General features: G+C 36.5%; 1 protein-coding gene across 2 annotated transcripts in view; it reads left to right on the top strand.

Annotated features, from left to right (window-relative positions):
* The window catches only part of RFX1 (regulatory factor X1), a 183,939-nt gene that overhangs the window by 20,086 nt on the left and 149,348 nt on the right, over nt 1-14,505 (top strand). Inside the window, exons 2-3 of one of the 2 annotated variants that reach the window (XM_053718169.1) lie at nt 3,438-3,632; nt 9,111-9,217. In XM_053718169.1, coding sequence (XP_053574144.1) covers nt 3,464-3,632; nt 9,111-9,217 — 276 coding nt within the window. In that variant the 5' untranslated portion in view covers nt 3,438-3,463. Of the gene's footprint in view, nt 1-3,437; nt 3,633-6,574; nt 6,691-9,110; nt 9,218-14,505 lie in introns of those variants that run through there. The other variant, XM_053718170.1, reaches the window with a different exon arrangement.

The raw sequence follows: 14,505 nt of genomic DNA, 5'->3' as shown, positions 1-14,505 counted from the left end.
GAAAGTTGCTTAAAATTACATGTTCTGTCTGAATCATTAATGGGACATAATACCTGTATGCTAAATCACTTGAAACTGATGCAGCATAACTGTAAAAAGCTGACAGGAAATATCACCTGAGCATCTCTATGTAAAAAAGGAAGATATTTTACCTCACAATTTCCTCAGCGCTGTGTAAAAAGTTATACTCAGCTGCAGCCCAGCTGCAGGTAAAAAAAAAAAAAAAAAAAAGAAGAAATGAACAGCAGCCAATCAGCATCAACAGTGCTGAGGTCATGAACTCTTTTACTGTGATTTCATGGGATTTCACTTAACTCTCACGAGATTTCATTGTAAACTTCCTTACACTGAATAGGGAAATAAGATGAGTGTGCAAGAAAGCTCGCTCCTTCCGCTGTCCCGGGACAGACATACTGATTTGCTGCTTAGAAGTCCTTTACAATGGGATGTGGCTACTGAGAAACTTTTGAGGTAAAATATCTTTCTTTTTTACATAGAGATGTTCAGATGATATTTTCTAGTCAGCTTTTTACAGCTATACTGCATCACTTTCAAGTGTTTAAACATTTGGGTATTATGGCCCTTTAAATAAAAAATCTTTTTAAAACATTTTTATGTAGAAAATTTCTAATTCAGTATTTATGTGCTGATATATACTTTGCAAATGTATAAAAAATGACATTATGAATATGAATAATTAAGTGACCATAAGCCCTTGTTTCTCAACTGTACTCCTGGACAGTTAATGACATTTGAAGACTGAAGATTTAAAGTGCGAGAAAGTGTCACAGTGACATGTGCCAGATATAGGGCCACAAGGAAATATCACAATGATGTGCCAGGTAAAGCGTTCTACACCCATCATCATTTTTTTCTAATAAGTGACATAATATTAAGGAACTATATGTTTGCTGCGTGTGTTTTCTCAGTTTTTCACATTCCTGGGTATGTATGATTGTTTTAACTTAATAATATTTACGTCTGGCATTTAGGGGTACTTAGAGGAAATATTTATACCTGTAGGGGTACGTAAAACAAAAAAGGTTTTGAAACGCTGTCATAGACCATATTTACCTGAATCTTTCATAAAACAAGTAGAGTACAGAATGCCCAAAATTAAAAAGTGTATGCATGGGGCGTATGCGTCAATCACATTCGCTTCCAGTTGGGTGCTGGTGAGCATGTAGAGGGTGCTGATCTTGGATATAAAAAAACATGCATGTATATATTTCATTTTATTTGCTTTAAAACATAAACGTTTATTTGTGAGTGGTCATGTCCATTTAACCCTTTCCTGACGGGACTCATTTGTCTTTATCGGAAACAAGTTCCAATGTAAATAAATAAGTAAAAATAGAAATCACGCAATCGTTAATGCAATCGCATGATTTCAATGATGGGATTGGGTCGGGGGGGTAGTGCCTATGATGCTAGGCATGCTCCCTCCAGCCTGTGATCCCATTTAGGAAGCGGCTTTAGCTTCAGGATAGCCAAATGGCTAGGACGTTGTATGCCGTCCTAACAGCGCAATAGCCCAGCTCAATGAGGACGGCATAGAAAGTCCTAACAGTGGGAAGGGGTTAAAGGGAAAATACACTAAGCAACTGTGAAGATTGTATTGTATTCAAAGCTGCTTTGGGGATGCCCTTTCAAACGGGCTGATCTCTCTTTCCCATCCCCCGCTGAGATTGATTTCTGTAGTTGCCTCTTGTTTAAATTACTTTGGTATAGCCAATACTGCAGTGACATTTTCAGTATAGGTGGTGGTTTCAACAGCAAACATCAACTATTTTAAATAGCAAAATAATGCTAAAGAAACAGTTTGTAAACAATGTAATAGATTCATGGGAACACATTAAAGTAGAGAAAATATTACAGTACGATCAGTGGTGGGATTCTGAAATGTTAGCAACAGGTTCTCTAACTTCTCTATAGTACAAAAAGTTAGGAAATTTGTGCTGTGATGCTAAAACTTTTACACTTTCAGCCTCACTGGTTTAACGCTTTAAAAAAATGTCTATATCAAATTACAAGATTGAAGCATGCCTTGATTGAAAAAAGCCTAAAGGAGCATTTTCTCATACACTATATACTCTGCTGCTGGTATAAGAAGAAACTGGAAAAACAATTTTACAATATACTGTTCCTTTAAAGGGACATGAAACCCATTTTTTTTTCTTTCATGATTCAGATAGACAATACAATTTTAAACAACTTTCTAATTTACTTCTATTATCTAATTTCCTTCATTCTTTAGATATCCTTTGTTGCAATGTTGAATACGGCGAGCGTATTGCTCGCCGTATTAAGCGAGGTCTGGCAGGCCTGATCTGCACTGTCGGATCAGGTCCGCCAGACCTTGATAAATAGGGGCCTAGGCATCTATGTGCAGCCCCCAATCAGCAGCTACTGTGCCTATTTAGATATGCCTTTAACAAATGATATCCTGAGAATTAAGCAAATTAGAAAATAGTACATTTGAAAGTTGTTTAAAATTGCGTGATCTTTCTAAATCATAAAAGAGAAAAAAATTGGGTTTCATGTCCTTTTAAAGGGACAGTCAACACCAGAATTTTTGTTGTTTAACAAGAAAGATAATCCCTTTATTACCCATTCCCCAGTTTTGCATAACCAACACAGTTATAATAATACACGTTTTACCTCTGTAATTATCTTGTATCTAAGCTTCTGCTGACTGCCCCCTTATTTCAGTACTTTTGACAGACATGCAGTTTAGCCAATCAGTGCTCAGTCCTAGGTCACTTTACGTGCCAATGTTATCTATATGAAACATGTGAACTAATGCCCTCTAGTGGTCAAAATGTATTCAGATTAGAGGCAGTCTTCAAGGTCTAAGAAATTAGCATATGAACCTCCTAGTTTTAGCTTTCAACTAAGAATACCAAGAGAACAAAGCAAAATTGGTGATAAAAGTAAATTGGGAAGTTGTTTAAAATTGCATGCCCTATTTAAAACATGAAAGTTTTTTTTTTGGACTTGACTGTCCCTTTAAGGATGATGGCATCACCCAACCACCGGTTCTTGAGAAGTTTCAGGAACAGATTTGCAAGAACCAGCTGAATCCCACCACTGAGTACAATATCCCTTTAAGGGTGTTGTTATGTTTGCGTTATTTTCATGTTATTTTTTCTCTTCAATAAACATAACCTAGTAATAAAAAAAAAAAACACAGAAACAGAAACCTCCATTGGGGAAGAGAAAATAAATTATAAGATTATGATAAAAAAAACTATCTTGTACCAACGGTTTAAGCCTACATGGGTGATTGTAGGATAACGTATGTAAATTATACATTTTATAGAGCTGTTGTGTTCATCTTTGTTTTCCAAATTCTGCCTCCATATTGGTGAGTGCGTGATATAAAAGGGGACGGTATCATTGCTGACTCTTTTTCTTTGTTTGTTTTTCACCTGCAGATTTAAGAATACTCTCGGCTCCTGTTATGGCGGCTCAGGCTTATGTGACGGAGCTCCAGGTGGCTCCAGCTGCTCCCACCCAGAATGCACCACAGCAGTACGTGGCAGAGCTACAGGTGACCCCAACTACCACGTCTCAGCCTACAGGGCCTCAAACACCCACACCGCAACAGTATATTGTAGTAACAGTATCCGGTGAGTGTCCTTAGTCATGGAGAGGCTACTTTTTCTAAAGTTCTAGAATATTCTTAGTTTATTCTTTTATTGACACATTTTTTTTATATTATTTTTTTTTAATATTGTACTTGAAAGACTAGAAGCTGAAAAAGGATACATTTTAAGCACTCTAGGTTCCTAATATTTGTCTTATTTAGACATGGATGTGATTAAAAATAACCTTTATCATCAAATTAATTAAAAATGGGATTAATTGTTAAAAACTTAGCAGTATTGGATTATGAGAAACCGTTATATCTCTTACTTCTATTGGTCAACAGTTTATATATATTGGTCTCACGTCATTCATATATGGATATCTGTTTTATTGCCCTCAGAACATTATTATTCTGTATTGCTCTGGGTATGAACCTCAACACTATTTGTGTTTAGTGCTAAACAACTGTAGCTTAATTTGTTACACTTATAGAATTGAAGATGACATGAAACCCAATATTTTTCTTTCATGATTCAGATAGTGCATGCTTTCTAATTTCCTTCTATTCTTAATTTTTCTTCGTTGTTTTGGTATCTTTTGTTGAAAAAAATATATTTGTAGTATATCTTATTGATCTCCTCTTAATCTTCACATGTACGTTAAGGGAAATGTTAATCTAATACTGATCTAATTATAGTTTATTTACCAACTACACATTGTGTTTGTCAGCGTCCATATTTTTGCTACCACCTTACATTATGTGCTGATACACTATCCACTCCTGAGTAATTCAGTTTTCTATTTTGAGAAAGCCAGTAAGTGGCAAACATGTTATGGAGGGATTGGTGGTTAAAAGGACAGTTTACCTGCTGGGGTGTATTAAATTGTTTAATAATAGCTCCTTTGTCTTTATATCAGCATTTCCCTGTGGTATCCCTACCTATACGGAAAGATTCTACAGCTATTTAGTATCATTTTATATAATTATTATTTTTTGTTCCAAGATGATTACTTCCTGCAATTGCAGGGAACTGCCATGGGTTCCAATGTCACCCCAAACTATGCCAATATCTTCATGAGCATGTATGAGGAAAAGTTTATTTACCCAAATGAGATGTCCATTCGGTATGGCCCACTTGGTGGTGCTACATTGACGACATCTTTGGGATTTGGTTGGGCGACATTGGAACCCTAATGGAGTTTATTATAGACTTGAATATGGCCACTAGTCACATTAAATTGAAAATCACTTGGAGTGAGGAATATCTGGACTTCTTGGATGTCAGGGTTACCAAAGAGGGTAATTCATTCAAAACAGATTTGTTCAAGAAAAAAAACGATAGGAACAGTCTATTGCACTTTAAGAGTGCACACCCTCCTGCTTTGCTTAAATCTCTCCCCCACATTCAATTGTTGCGAGTTCGCAAGATTGTATCAGATGAAAAATTGACTGATCAAAGATTAAAAGAAATGGGAGAGAGATTCTTAGCTTGCGGTTACCCAAAGGATATGATTGAGAAAGAAATTGAACAAGTAAAAACTATCTCAAGATCTGATTTAATAAGGCCTAAAAATAAAAAAGGAATAAGAATCAACGTCTGACATTTGTGTCAGAATATAACCCAGAAAGTAGAGATATATTACGCATTATTAAAAAACATTGGTATGTTCTCTCTAGATGTAACCCTGATATTCCAGAATTCTAAGATACCCATATGCCGACCTATAAGAAAGGCAAGAAATTGCAAGAAAAATTAGTTAAAGCAGATATTGGCAGCAATAAAAAATCCAGTGAAGGTTTTATTTCTTAAAGAAACAATGGATGTTACCCCTGCCTCAACTGTTCATGTTGTGGCAATATGACAAGAGGGAACATTTTTTATCACCCTCTTAATGGTAAGAAGAATACTATTTAAGGCTTCTATACATGTTTAACAACATATATTATCTATATGGTGTAATGTCCGTGTGGGAAAGTTTATATCGGTGAGTCCACTAGGACCGTCAGGGAACGAATAATCGAACATAAAAGTAATATAAGAACCACGAATTTAAAAGCTCCCGTATCCAATCACTTTATAAAAGCTGGACACACCATAAGTCAATTGCATTTCCAGATAGGGAAGGGGACAGAGAATTGTTGCTTAAAGGGACAGTCAACACCAGAATTTTTGTTGTTTTAAAAGATAATCCCTTAATTACCCATTCCCCAGTTTTGCATAACTAACACAGTTATAATTATACACATTTTACCTCTGTAATTACCTTGTATCTAAGCCTCAGCAGACTGCCCCCTTATTTCAGTTCTTTTGACAGGCTTACATTTTAGCCAATCAGAGCTGTCTCCATGGTAAAGTCACGTGCATGAGCTCAATGTTATCTATATGAAACACATGAACTAATGCCCTCTATTGGTGAAAAACTATCAAAATGCATTTAGATTAGAGGCGGCCTTCAAGGTCTAAGAAATTAGCATATGAACCTCCTTGGTTTAGCTTTCAACTTAGAATACCAAGAGAACAAAGCAAAATTGGTGATAAAAGTAAATTTGAAAGTTGTTTAAAATTGCATGCCCTATCTGAATCATGAAAGTTTCTTTTGGACTTGACTGTCCCTTTAAACAGAGAGAATCATGTTGGATGTATGAGTTAGGGACTCTAGAACCAAGAGGTAATAACAAATATTGGGATTTATCAGTCTACCTTTAACTAAAAGATGTAAGTGTCTAAGAGGTTCTCTAGCAGCTTCAGTAAATGTGTCTGATTTAGTATGTAAATTGATTTCATACCACTAGAATAAAGATGATGAAATTAACTTTTTGATATGAGATGAATAAAATGTTTAAATAATTTTGTATATACATCAACTGAGTGTTGAAATGGTTAAATATGTCTTGATCACCACCTAGTGGTAGAAGTGTATATAAGTCACAATTTGTGAAACGTTTTTTATAGCATGACTAAGGGATTTGCTCCCGAAACGTCGCTATTGTTTTTGTCTTTATAAAATAAATATATTTCTTATGCTGTCACCCACCTCCTCGTTTTGAGAAAAAATTAATTTGCCAGAAAAAAATCTTCTGCTTTTATGAAATTCAGAGTAAGTATTATTGCATTGTCTTGTTGTTATTATGCGCTTGTTAATTATATTTAGTGGACCTTTAACAAACAGATATGTTAATTGTTAAAAAAAACAAAAAAACAATACTCTTCACACATCTAATATATACTCATGTATTTGTATATATGCATTAAACACAATTTGCTGTTTGTTCAGATTCAGAATACATTTTTTTTTAAACTTTCCATTTGAAGTATGTTATCAAGTTTACTTCATTATCTTAGTATCCTTTGTTAAATGAGCAACAGCACGTTACAGGGATCTAGCTGAACACATCGGGTGAGCCTATGACAAGAGGCATATGTGTGCAGCCACCAATCAGCAGCTGCCTCCCAGTAGTGCATTACTGCTTTTGAGCCAACCTAAGTATTCTCTTCAACAAAGGATAGCAAGAGAAGAAAACAAATTAGATAATAGAAGTACATTGGAAGGTTGTTTAGGATCGCACACTTTATCTAAATCATGCAAGTTGAACTTTGACTTTACTGTCCCTTTAAAAAAAAAAATTGCTTCCCCCATAGAGGCTGGTGGTGGACCCTGTAGGATCCAGAACTCTGACTTACAACATTTTACACACTGGGATCAATTCAGACATTCATTTATATCTTACCCTAATTGGCCACAGAGGAGATAAGATAAACACACTCAAGGCTTTTAAACTGGTGTTTCTATTGGCTGCCAAACAATAGACATTTTGTTAACAAAATGACACATTTAAATGCTTTTAAACATAAATTTAAATGCAAATCTTTTGCAACACGACACGTCATTGCTAATATATGCTATATGTTTATATACAATTAGAACTTTAGTGTCCCATTAGCATTGACTGCTGGAAAGGACGGCACCAGCGAGAGAGAATCATATAAAAGAAAATTGCTTTTGAGTAAACAATTGTGCTTTTCCCATACTCCCTTGAGAGGCTAAAAACCTAAATCTGGAACATAGTTTTTTTTCACAATGCTGCAAATCAAATGTCTAGTTTAGGTAGTTTGCAGCATTTGCTTTTTGGCTTTTTTAGGGTGTGCGGGACAAGTACATATTTTATACAAAACTAATAGGTGTTTAAAGTGACAGAAAAGTCAAAATTAAACTTTGATAGAGCATGTATTTATAACCAACTTTTTTTTAACTTTTATTTTCTTGCTTCTTTGCTTCATTCTCCTTATATCCTTTATTGAAGTAAGAACCATAGAATTATTGTATAGAAAATGAGCAAATCTAGGCAAGAATCCCTGCTTGCCTATCCCCAGAAGTACTCTGTATACATTGTTACCAATGCCCCAGAAAACTCTGGGTAAGATATGCAAATTAGATCAACTCAAAACCGCTATCCAGAAGTGTTTTTTGCTGCACCCACCACATAAAAGGGGTTGTTGTCGTTGAACACAATACTTAGGGGTCGCTTTATCAAAGGCTTCGCACCCCTACAACTGCAGGTTGTCAAAAGAGAACCTGCAGTCCGTATTTATGAAGCAGTGGTCATTAGACTGCTGCTTCGCTAACTGTTCTCCACCTCTTAGTTGGCAAATTTCAATATCCCTGGTCTCGTAGCTTGATAAATCGACCCCTTAGGAACAAAAAGCATGACATATTCTATATCTAATTTGCATATTTTACCCAGAGTTCCCTGGTGCATAGGTATCAATGTATACAGAGTACTTTTGGGGATAAGCAGGCAGGGATACTTGCCTCTTAGTTTTATGAAATGGAGGACTTTAATTTCATGCTTTTATCTCCACCATAACTCAAATGAGTATTGCTTATCTTTTATTGAAAAACATTTCTAGTTAGGCCCAGGAGCAGCAATGTACTACTGGGAGCTATTTGCTGATTGGTGGCTGCACATATATGCCTTTTGTCACTGATGTATTCACACCAGACGTGTTAAGCTAGCTCCCACGTATGTATTGCTGCTCCTTCAACCAAGGATACAAGGAGAATGAGGCAAATAGCATGATAAAACTTAACTGGAAAGTTTTAAAATTGTATGATTTATCTGAATCATGAAATTAAAAATGTTGGATTTTATGTCTCCTAAAGTATTGTTTCTCAACTACAGTCCTCAAATACCCCTAGCGGGCCAGGTTTTTTATTATAGCTGAACTAGAGCACAGGTGAAATAATCAGCTGATGGGTGAGAGCAGGCTAGTTACCACGGTAACTGATCAGCTGATTACTTCCCATGTGCTCTAGTTCAGATATAATGAAAACCTGGCCTGTTGGGGGTACTTGAGGACCGTGGTTGAGAATCACTGCCTTAAAGCTTAGCATATCAAGCTAGAATGTTGCGAGGGGGTGGGGCTGTTTATTAATTGGTATTAGATTACAATCTGTGCTTTTCATAAAACATAATAGGTTGTATATAATCACTCTTATTGTCCTGTCTCCTCCCACAGAAGGGGCCATGAGAGCCAGTGATGGAGAACTCAGCCCTGGAGGTCCACCCACTCCGCAGACAGGAGTGCCCACTCAAGTGGTGCAGCAAGTGCAAGCAGCACAGCAGGTAGTGACACATCTGTAGAATAGATAATGCAGTGGGTGCTCAGTGCCAAGTCATTTGAGTGTTAGATTGGTCAGAGATAATGTTTATAGTATGAATGAATAGAATTATATTTTACTATGGTCTCCGTAGCCTCCAGCTTTCTGATGCTCTTTTTTTTCTCAGCTAATCCCTGTGTTGTTGTTTTTTTTTTATCTCTAATCCTAATCACTCAGCTGCTTCTTTATTTTTCTTCCTGATCTCTGGCTTTTTTACTTCATCTTTCATACGCTTGCTTTTCTTTCCTAATCTCCCAGATGCACTCTTTTCTCTCCTAATATCCCAGATAATCATCTTTCTCTTCTGATCTCTGACGCTCTCTTTTCTCTCCTAATCTCCCAGATGCACTCTTTTCTCTCCTAATCTCCCAGATAATCACCTTTCTCTTCTGATCTCTGACGCTCTCTTTTCTCTCCTAATCGCCCAGATGATCACATTTCTCTCCTGATTTCTCAGGCACTCTTTTTTTTTTTTTCTTCTATTATCAAATTTTTCTTTGTTCACATGATATTCTGCATTGAAGAGATACCTAGGTAGTTGTCTTTAGCATTACATGGCAAAAAAAAGTGCTCTTGCAAATAGATAACATTCTTTGCAAAACGGCAGCCATATAGTGCTCCAGAAACGTGCATGCTCCTGAGCCTATGTCCCTGCTTTTCAACAAAAGATAATTAAGACATATTGATAATAGAAGTAAATTAGAAAGTTGTTTAAAATTGCATGCTCTATCTAAATCATGAGAGTAAAATGTTATGCTGTATCTGAATCATGAGAGTAAAATGTTATGCTCTATCTGAATCATGAGAGTAAAATGTTATGCTCTATCTGAATCATGAGAGTAAAATGTTATGCTCTATCTGAATCATGAGAGTAAAATGTTATGCTCTATCTGAATCATGAGAGTAAAATGTTATGCTCTATCTGAATCATGAGAGTAAAATGTTATGCTCTATCTGAATCATGAGAGTAAAATGTTATGCTCTATCTGAATCATGAGAGTAAAATGTTATGCTCTATCTGAATCATGAGAGTAAAATGTTATGCTCTATCTGAATCATGAGAGTTAAATGTTATGCTCTATCTGAATCATGAGAGTAAAATGTTATGCTCTATCTGAATCATGAGAGTAAAATGTTATGCTCTATCTGAATCATGAGAGTAAAATGTTATGCTCTATCTGAATCATGAGAGTAAAATTGCATGCTCTATCTGAATCATGAGAGTAAAATGTTATGCTCTATCTGAATCATGAGAGTAAAATGTTATGCTCTATCTGAATCATGAGAGTAAAATGTTATGCTCTATCTGAATCATGAGAGTAAAATGTTATGCTCTATCTGAATCATGAGAGTAAAATGTTATGCTCTATCTGAATCATGAGAGTAAAATGTTATGCTCTATCTGAATCATGAGAGTAAAATGTTATGCTCTATCTGAATCATGAGAGTTAAATGTTATGCTCTATCTCAATCATGAGAGTAAAATTGCATGCTCTATCTGAATCATGAGAGTAAAATTGCATGCTCTATCTGAATCATGAGAGTAAAATTGCATGCTCTATCTGAATCATGAGAGTAAAATTGCATGCTCTATCTGAATCAGGAGCGAACATTTTGGGGTTTCATATCCCTTTTAAAAGCACGGGACACCACTTTGCGAGACACTTTGTTCTCAAGGTGAAATCTAACTTTATAGAATTAGGACAGGGGTTTCATAGTACTGGAGAGATTTCTTATAGCGTGTCACAAGCCCAGAGAGCTTTAGAGAATCCAGCCCCTAACCTCACCCCAACCTGCTTTTCTTTAACTTTGCCACCTCAGTTTATACATTTTCCTTGGGGCCTGATTCTCTAAAGCTCTCTGGTCTGGTGAGATTATCTAAGAAGTGTCTCCAGTACTGCTGTTTCTCTTGGATTCTGGATGTGAAGGAGAGACACATTACAATATAATATATATAAAAAGCAATTGCATGATTTCTCTTCATGCCAACAAGTTTCTGACAACTGGGCCCATAGGCCCCAATTTATCAAAGTCTGGCGGACCTGATCCGACAGTGCGGATCAGGTCCACCAGACCTCGCTGAATACGGCGAGCAATACGCTCGCCGTATTCAGCATTGCACCAGCAGCTCACAAGAGCTGCTGGTGCAACGCCGCCCCCTGCAGACTCACGGCCAATGGGCCACCAGCAGGGGGGTGTCAATCAACCCGATCATACTCGATTGGGTTGATTTCTGGCGATGTCTGTCCGCCTGCTCAGAGCAGGCGGACAGGTTATGGAGCAGCGGTCTTTGTGACCGCTGCTTCATAACTGCTGTTTCTGGCGAGCCTGCAGGCTCGCCAGAAACACAGGGAAGATAGGCCCCATTGTCTCTCAGCTGCTATTTTCCATCCCAGTTTCTAGGCTACTTGTTTGTTCTCCTCTATCTCTCTATAGCTTTTCTTTCCTTGTCTTTCTGTTGCTTTTGTTTGTCTGTTGCCTTCTTTGCCCTGCTGCTCTCTGTACGGCTTGTTCTGATGGCTACTTTCTATACTTTTCTACCTCTTCCTTTTTTCATCCCGCACTCTGACACAGCTTTCTGTGGCCTATGGCATGTGTTCTTCAGCTCACCTCTGCATTCTCTACTGCGTCCTTGCTTATCAGCTTGTACTTTATAAAGTGATTGTAAAGTTTAATGAATAACTGCCGAGTATCTAAAAATAATCTTAAAAACAGGAGCACTTTCATTCGTTAAACTTAAAGGGACATGAAACCCACATTTTTTCTTTCATGATTTAGAAAGAGAATGCATTTTTAAACATCTTTCTAATTTACTTCTATTATCAAATTTGTTTTATTCTCTTGATATTCTTTGCTGAAAAGCATATCTAGATATGCTCAGTAGTTGCTGATTGGTTGCTGCATATATACGCCTCATGTGATTGGCTCACCCATGTGCATTGCTTTTTCTTCAAATAAGGATATCTAAAAAATGAAGCAAAATAAATAATAGAAGTAAATTGTAATGTTGTTTAAATTGGTATGTTCTATCTCAATCATGAAAGAAAGATTTTGAGTTTAGTGGCCCTTTAATAAAGATGCTTCTTTTTTTAAATACTTAGCATTTTGTTACGCTAAAACATACCGCCGATCCTCCTCCCGCATCTCCTTCAGTATTTAGCGTAAGGATGACGAATCCCGTTTCCTCCATTCGTTGCGTGCCCCCTTTAGCGTCAAGCTCGTGGGGCAAGCAACGATTGTCGGAAGCCGGATTCGTCATCCTTACGCTAAATACTGAAGGAGATGCGGGAGGAGGATTGGCGGTATGTTTAGCGTAACGAAATGGTAAGAATTTAAAAAAAGAAGCATCTTTGTAAAGTTAAATGACTTAAAGTGCCCCTGTTTTTTAAAATTATTTTTAAATACTGGACTTTAAATTATAAAAATGTACAATTACTTTAATGTTAAAGAGATATGAAACCCATTACATTAAAAAAAACAAAAAGTGTTCAGTTTTCTTCAATTATCAAATTTTTACTTTTTTGTTCTTATAAAAATTCTTTGTTGAAGAAGAAAATACCTAGGTAGGCAGTGTGTATGTGTCTGGAGAACTAAATGGCAGCAGTTTTGCAAGAATTATTTGGCAGCAGTGTTTGCACAATGTATAACACTGTTAAAAGCAATCTTGTAAAACTGCTGCCATATAGTTCGCCCAACACATGCACACTCCTGAGCCTAACTGCCTGCTTTTTATCAAAAGCAGATACATTTTCAGAGCCTTGGTGAAATATTCTCTGTTAAGCAAAAATGCTTTTATACATATGTGTGTGTGTGTGTGTTTGTAAAATATGTGCAAGTATTTTCATCTCCTTTAAATTTCACATTCACCCTTTAGATTTCTTTTCAATAAGTGCAGCTTTCAATACCTCAGAAGGGCCCTTCCCTTTATACATGTACAGATCTCTTGTTTGATCTCTGTATTTCTCAGCACTTCCTCTTTGCAGCTCTCTCCGTATGTCCAACGTTTTGTAGCTGTGCTCTGTTAATGCCTCTCTACATTGTGCTGAAATCTGTAGCACATGCTAGATATCCGTATAAGTTATCAGTAGGTTTGCTTCTTACACGAAAAGGTGGAAATAAATCAAAGTAATAAAATGTCTAAACACTCCCTTTACCACAAAATTACTAAAGTGGTCCAGTCCAACATTTCTGAAACCCCCTTTCCATAATATCACTACCATTATAATCCAGAGGTGGAATGGGGGGGCTGTGACCCTTTTTGATAACGGAAGCAGATTCCTTGGTGTATCATTGTGTGTGCGTTCCCTTTGATGTCTGTGTAACTTGTCAACAAATAAGCCAACCACCCTGTCAATATCAAGAACTTAAATGCTGTTTACAACAAAGCAACTATAATGAGAAGTATCAATTTACGTAGTACTACAAATATTGGATTGATTTGAAAAATGGTAAAGATTATTTCCCTACTAGACAGTATGTGTCCTCTTGGTGATCTGCGGAAAAAAATGGAAGTCTGTTGACTCATCCAGCGGTTGTTACATCAAGAGTAACAGCCTTTGAAGTTAGATACGTTAAATCAAATTAGACTCTAGTAAGGATCTATAAGCTGCCGATATAAAGCACCAGAACAAAGCGGATCTTTTCCCAACAACATACCTCCAAGGTCAACATAACATTGAGACCTTCCTGAAAGTTTGAATTTAATTATTACTTTCTAAGCAAATGCCTTTTCTTTTTTTTTTTCCTTTGAAATCTTATGGTCTGGGTTTTACCAAGATGAGTTAGATAACAAGAGCGATTTGAAACTACAAATGTATTTATTTATAATCCAGTGTTTTACTTATAATATTTTGACCACACTGTAACCAACATGTTATATATTAATAACATGATTTTGTACATTGTCACACTTATTAAGCTTAGTCATATGTGATGTGTTGGAAAGGTAGATGGTTTTTATCTGTTATACTTCCCCAATAGTGCAGAAGATGAATACCCTACAGTTATGGAAGTGTTGTCACTCAATATTATGAAGAATGGGATGCAAGTAAAAATATATTATGTTGCTCTTACTAGCTGCTGTTTCTTTCCTATGAAATGGAGAGTCCACAACGTCATTCCAATTACTAGTGGGATATTTAACTCCTGGCCAGCAGGAGGAGGCAAAGAGCACCCCAGCAAAGCTGTTAAAGTGAAGGTAAAGTTTTGTTAAGCATCAATGGTATTTAGGATCCTTTTACTAACTCTAATCCA

This window comes from Bombina bombina, chromosome 6 (genome assembly GCF_027579735.1).
Source record: "Bombina bombina isolate aBomBom1 chromosome 6, aBomBom1.pri, whole genome shotgun sequence".
Classification (NCBI taxonomy): domain Eukaryota; kingdom Metazoa; phylum Chordata; class Amphibia; order Anura; family Bombinatoridae; genus Bombina; species Bombina bombina.
Note: the sequence above shows the minus strand (reverse complement) of the source record. Positions and strands in the feature narration are given on the sequence as shown.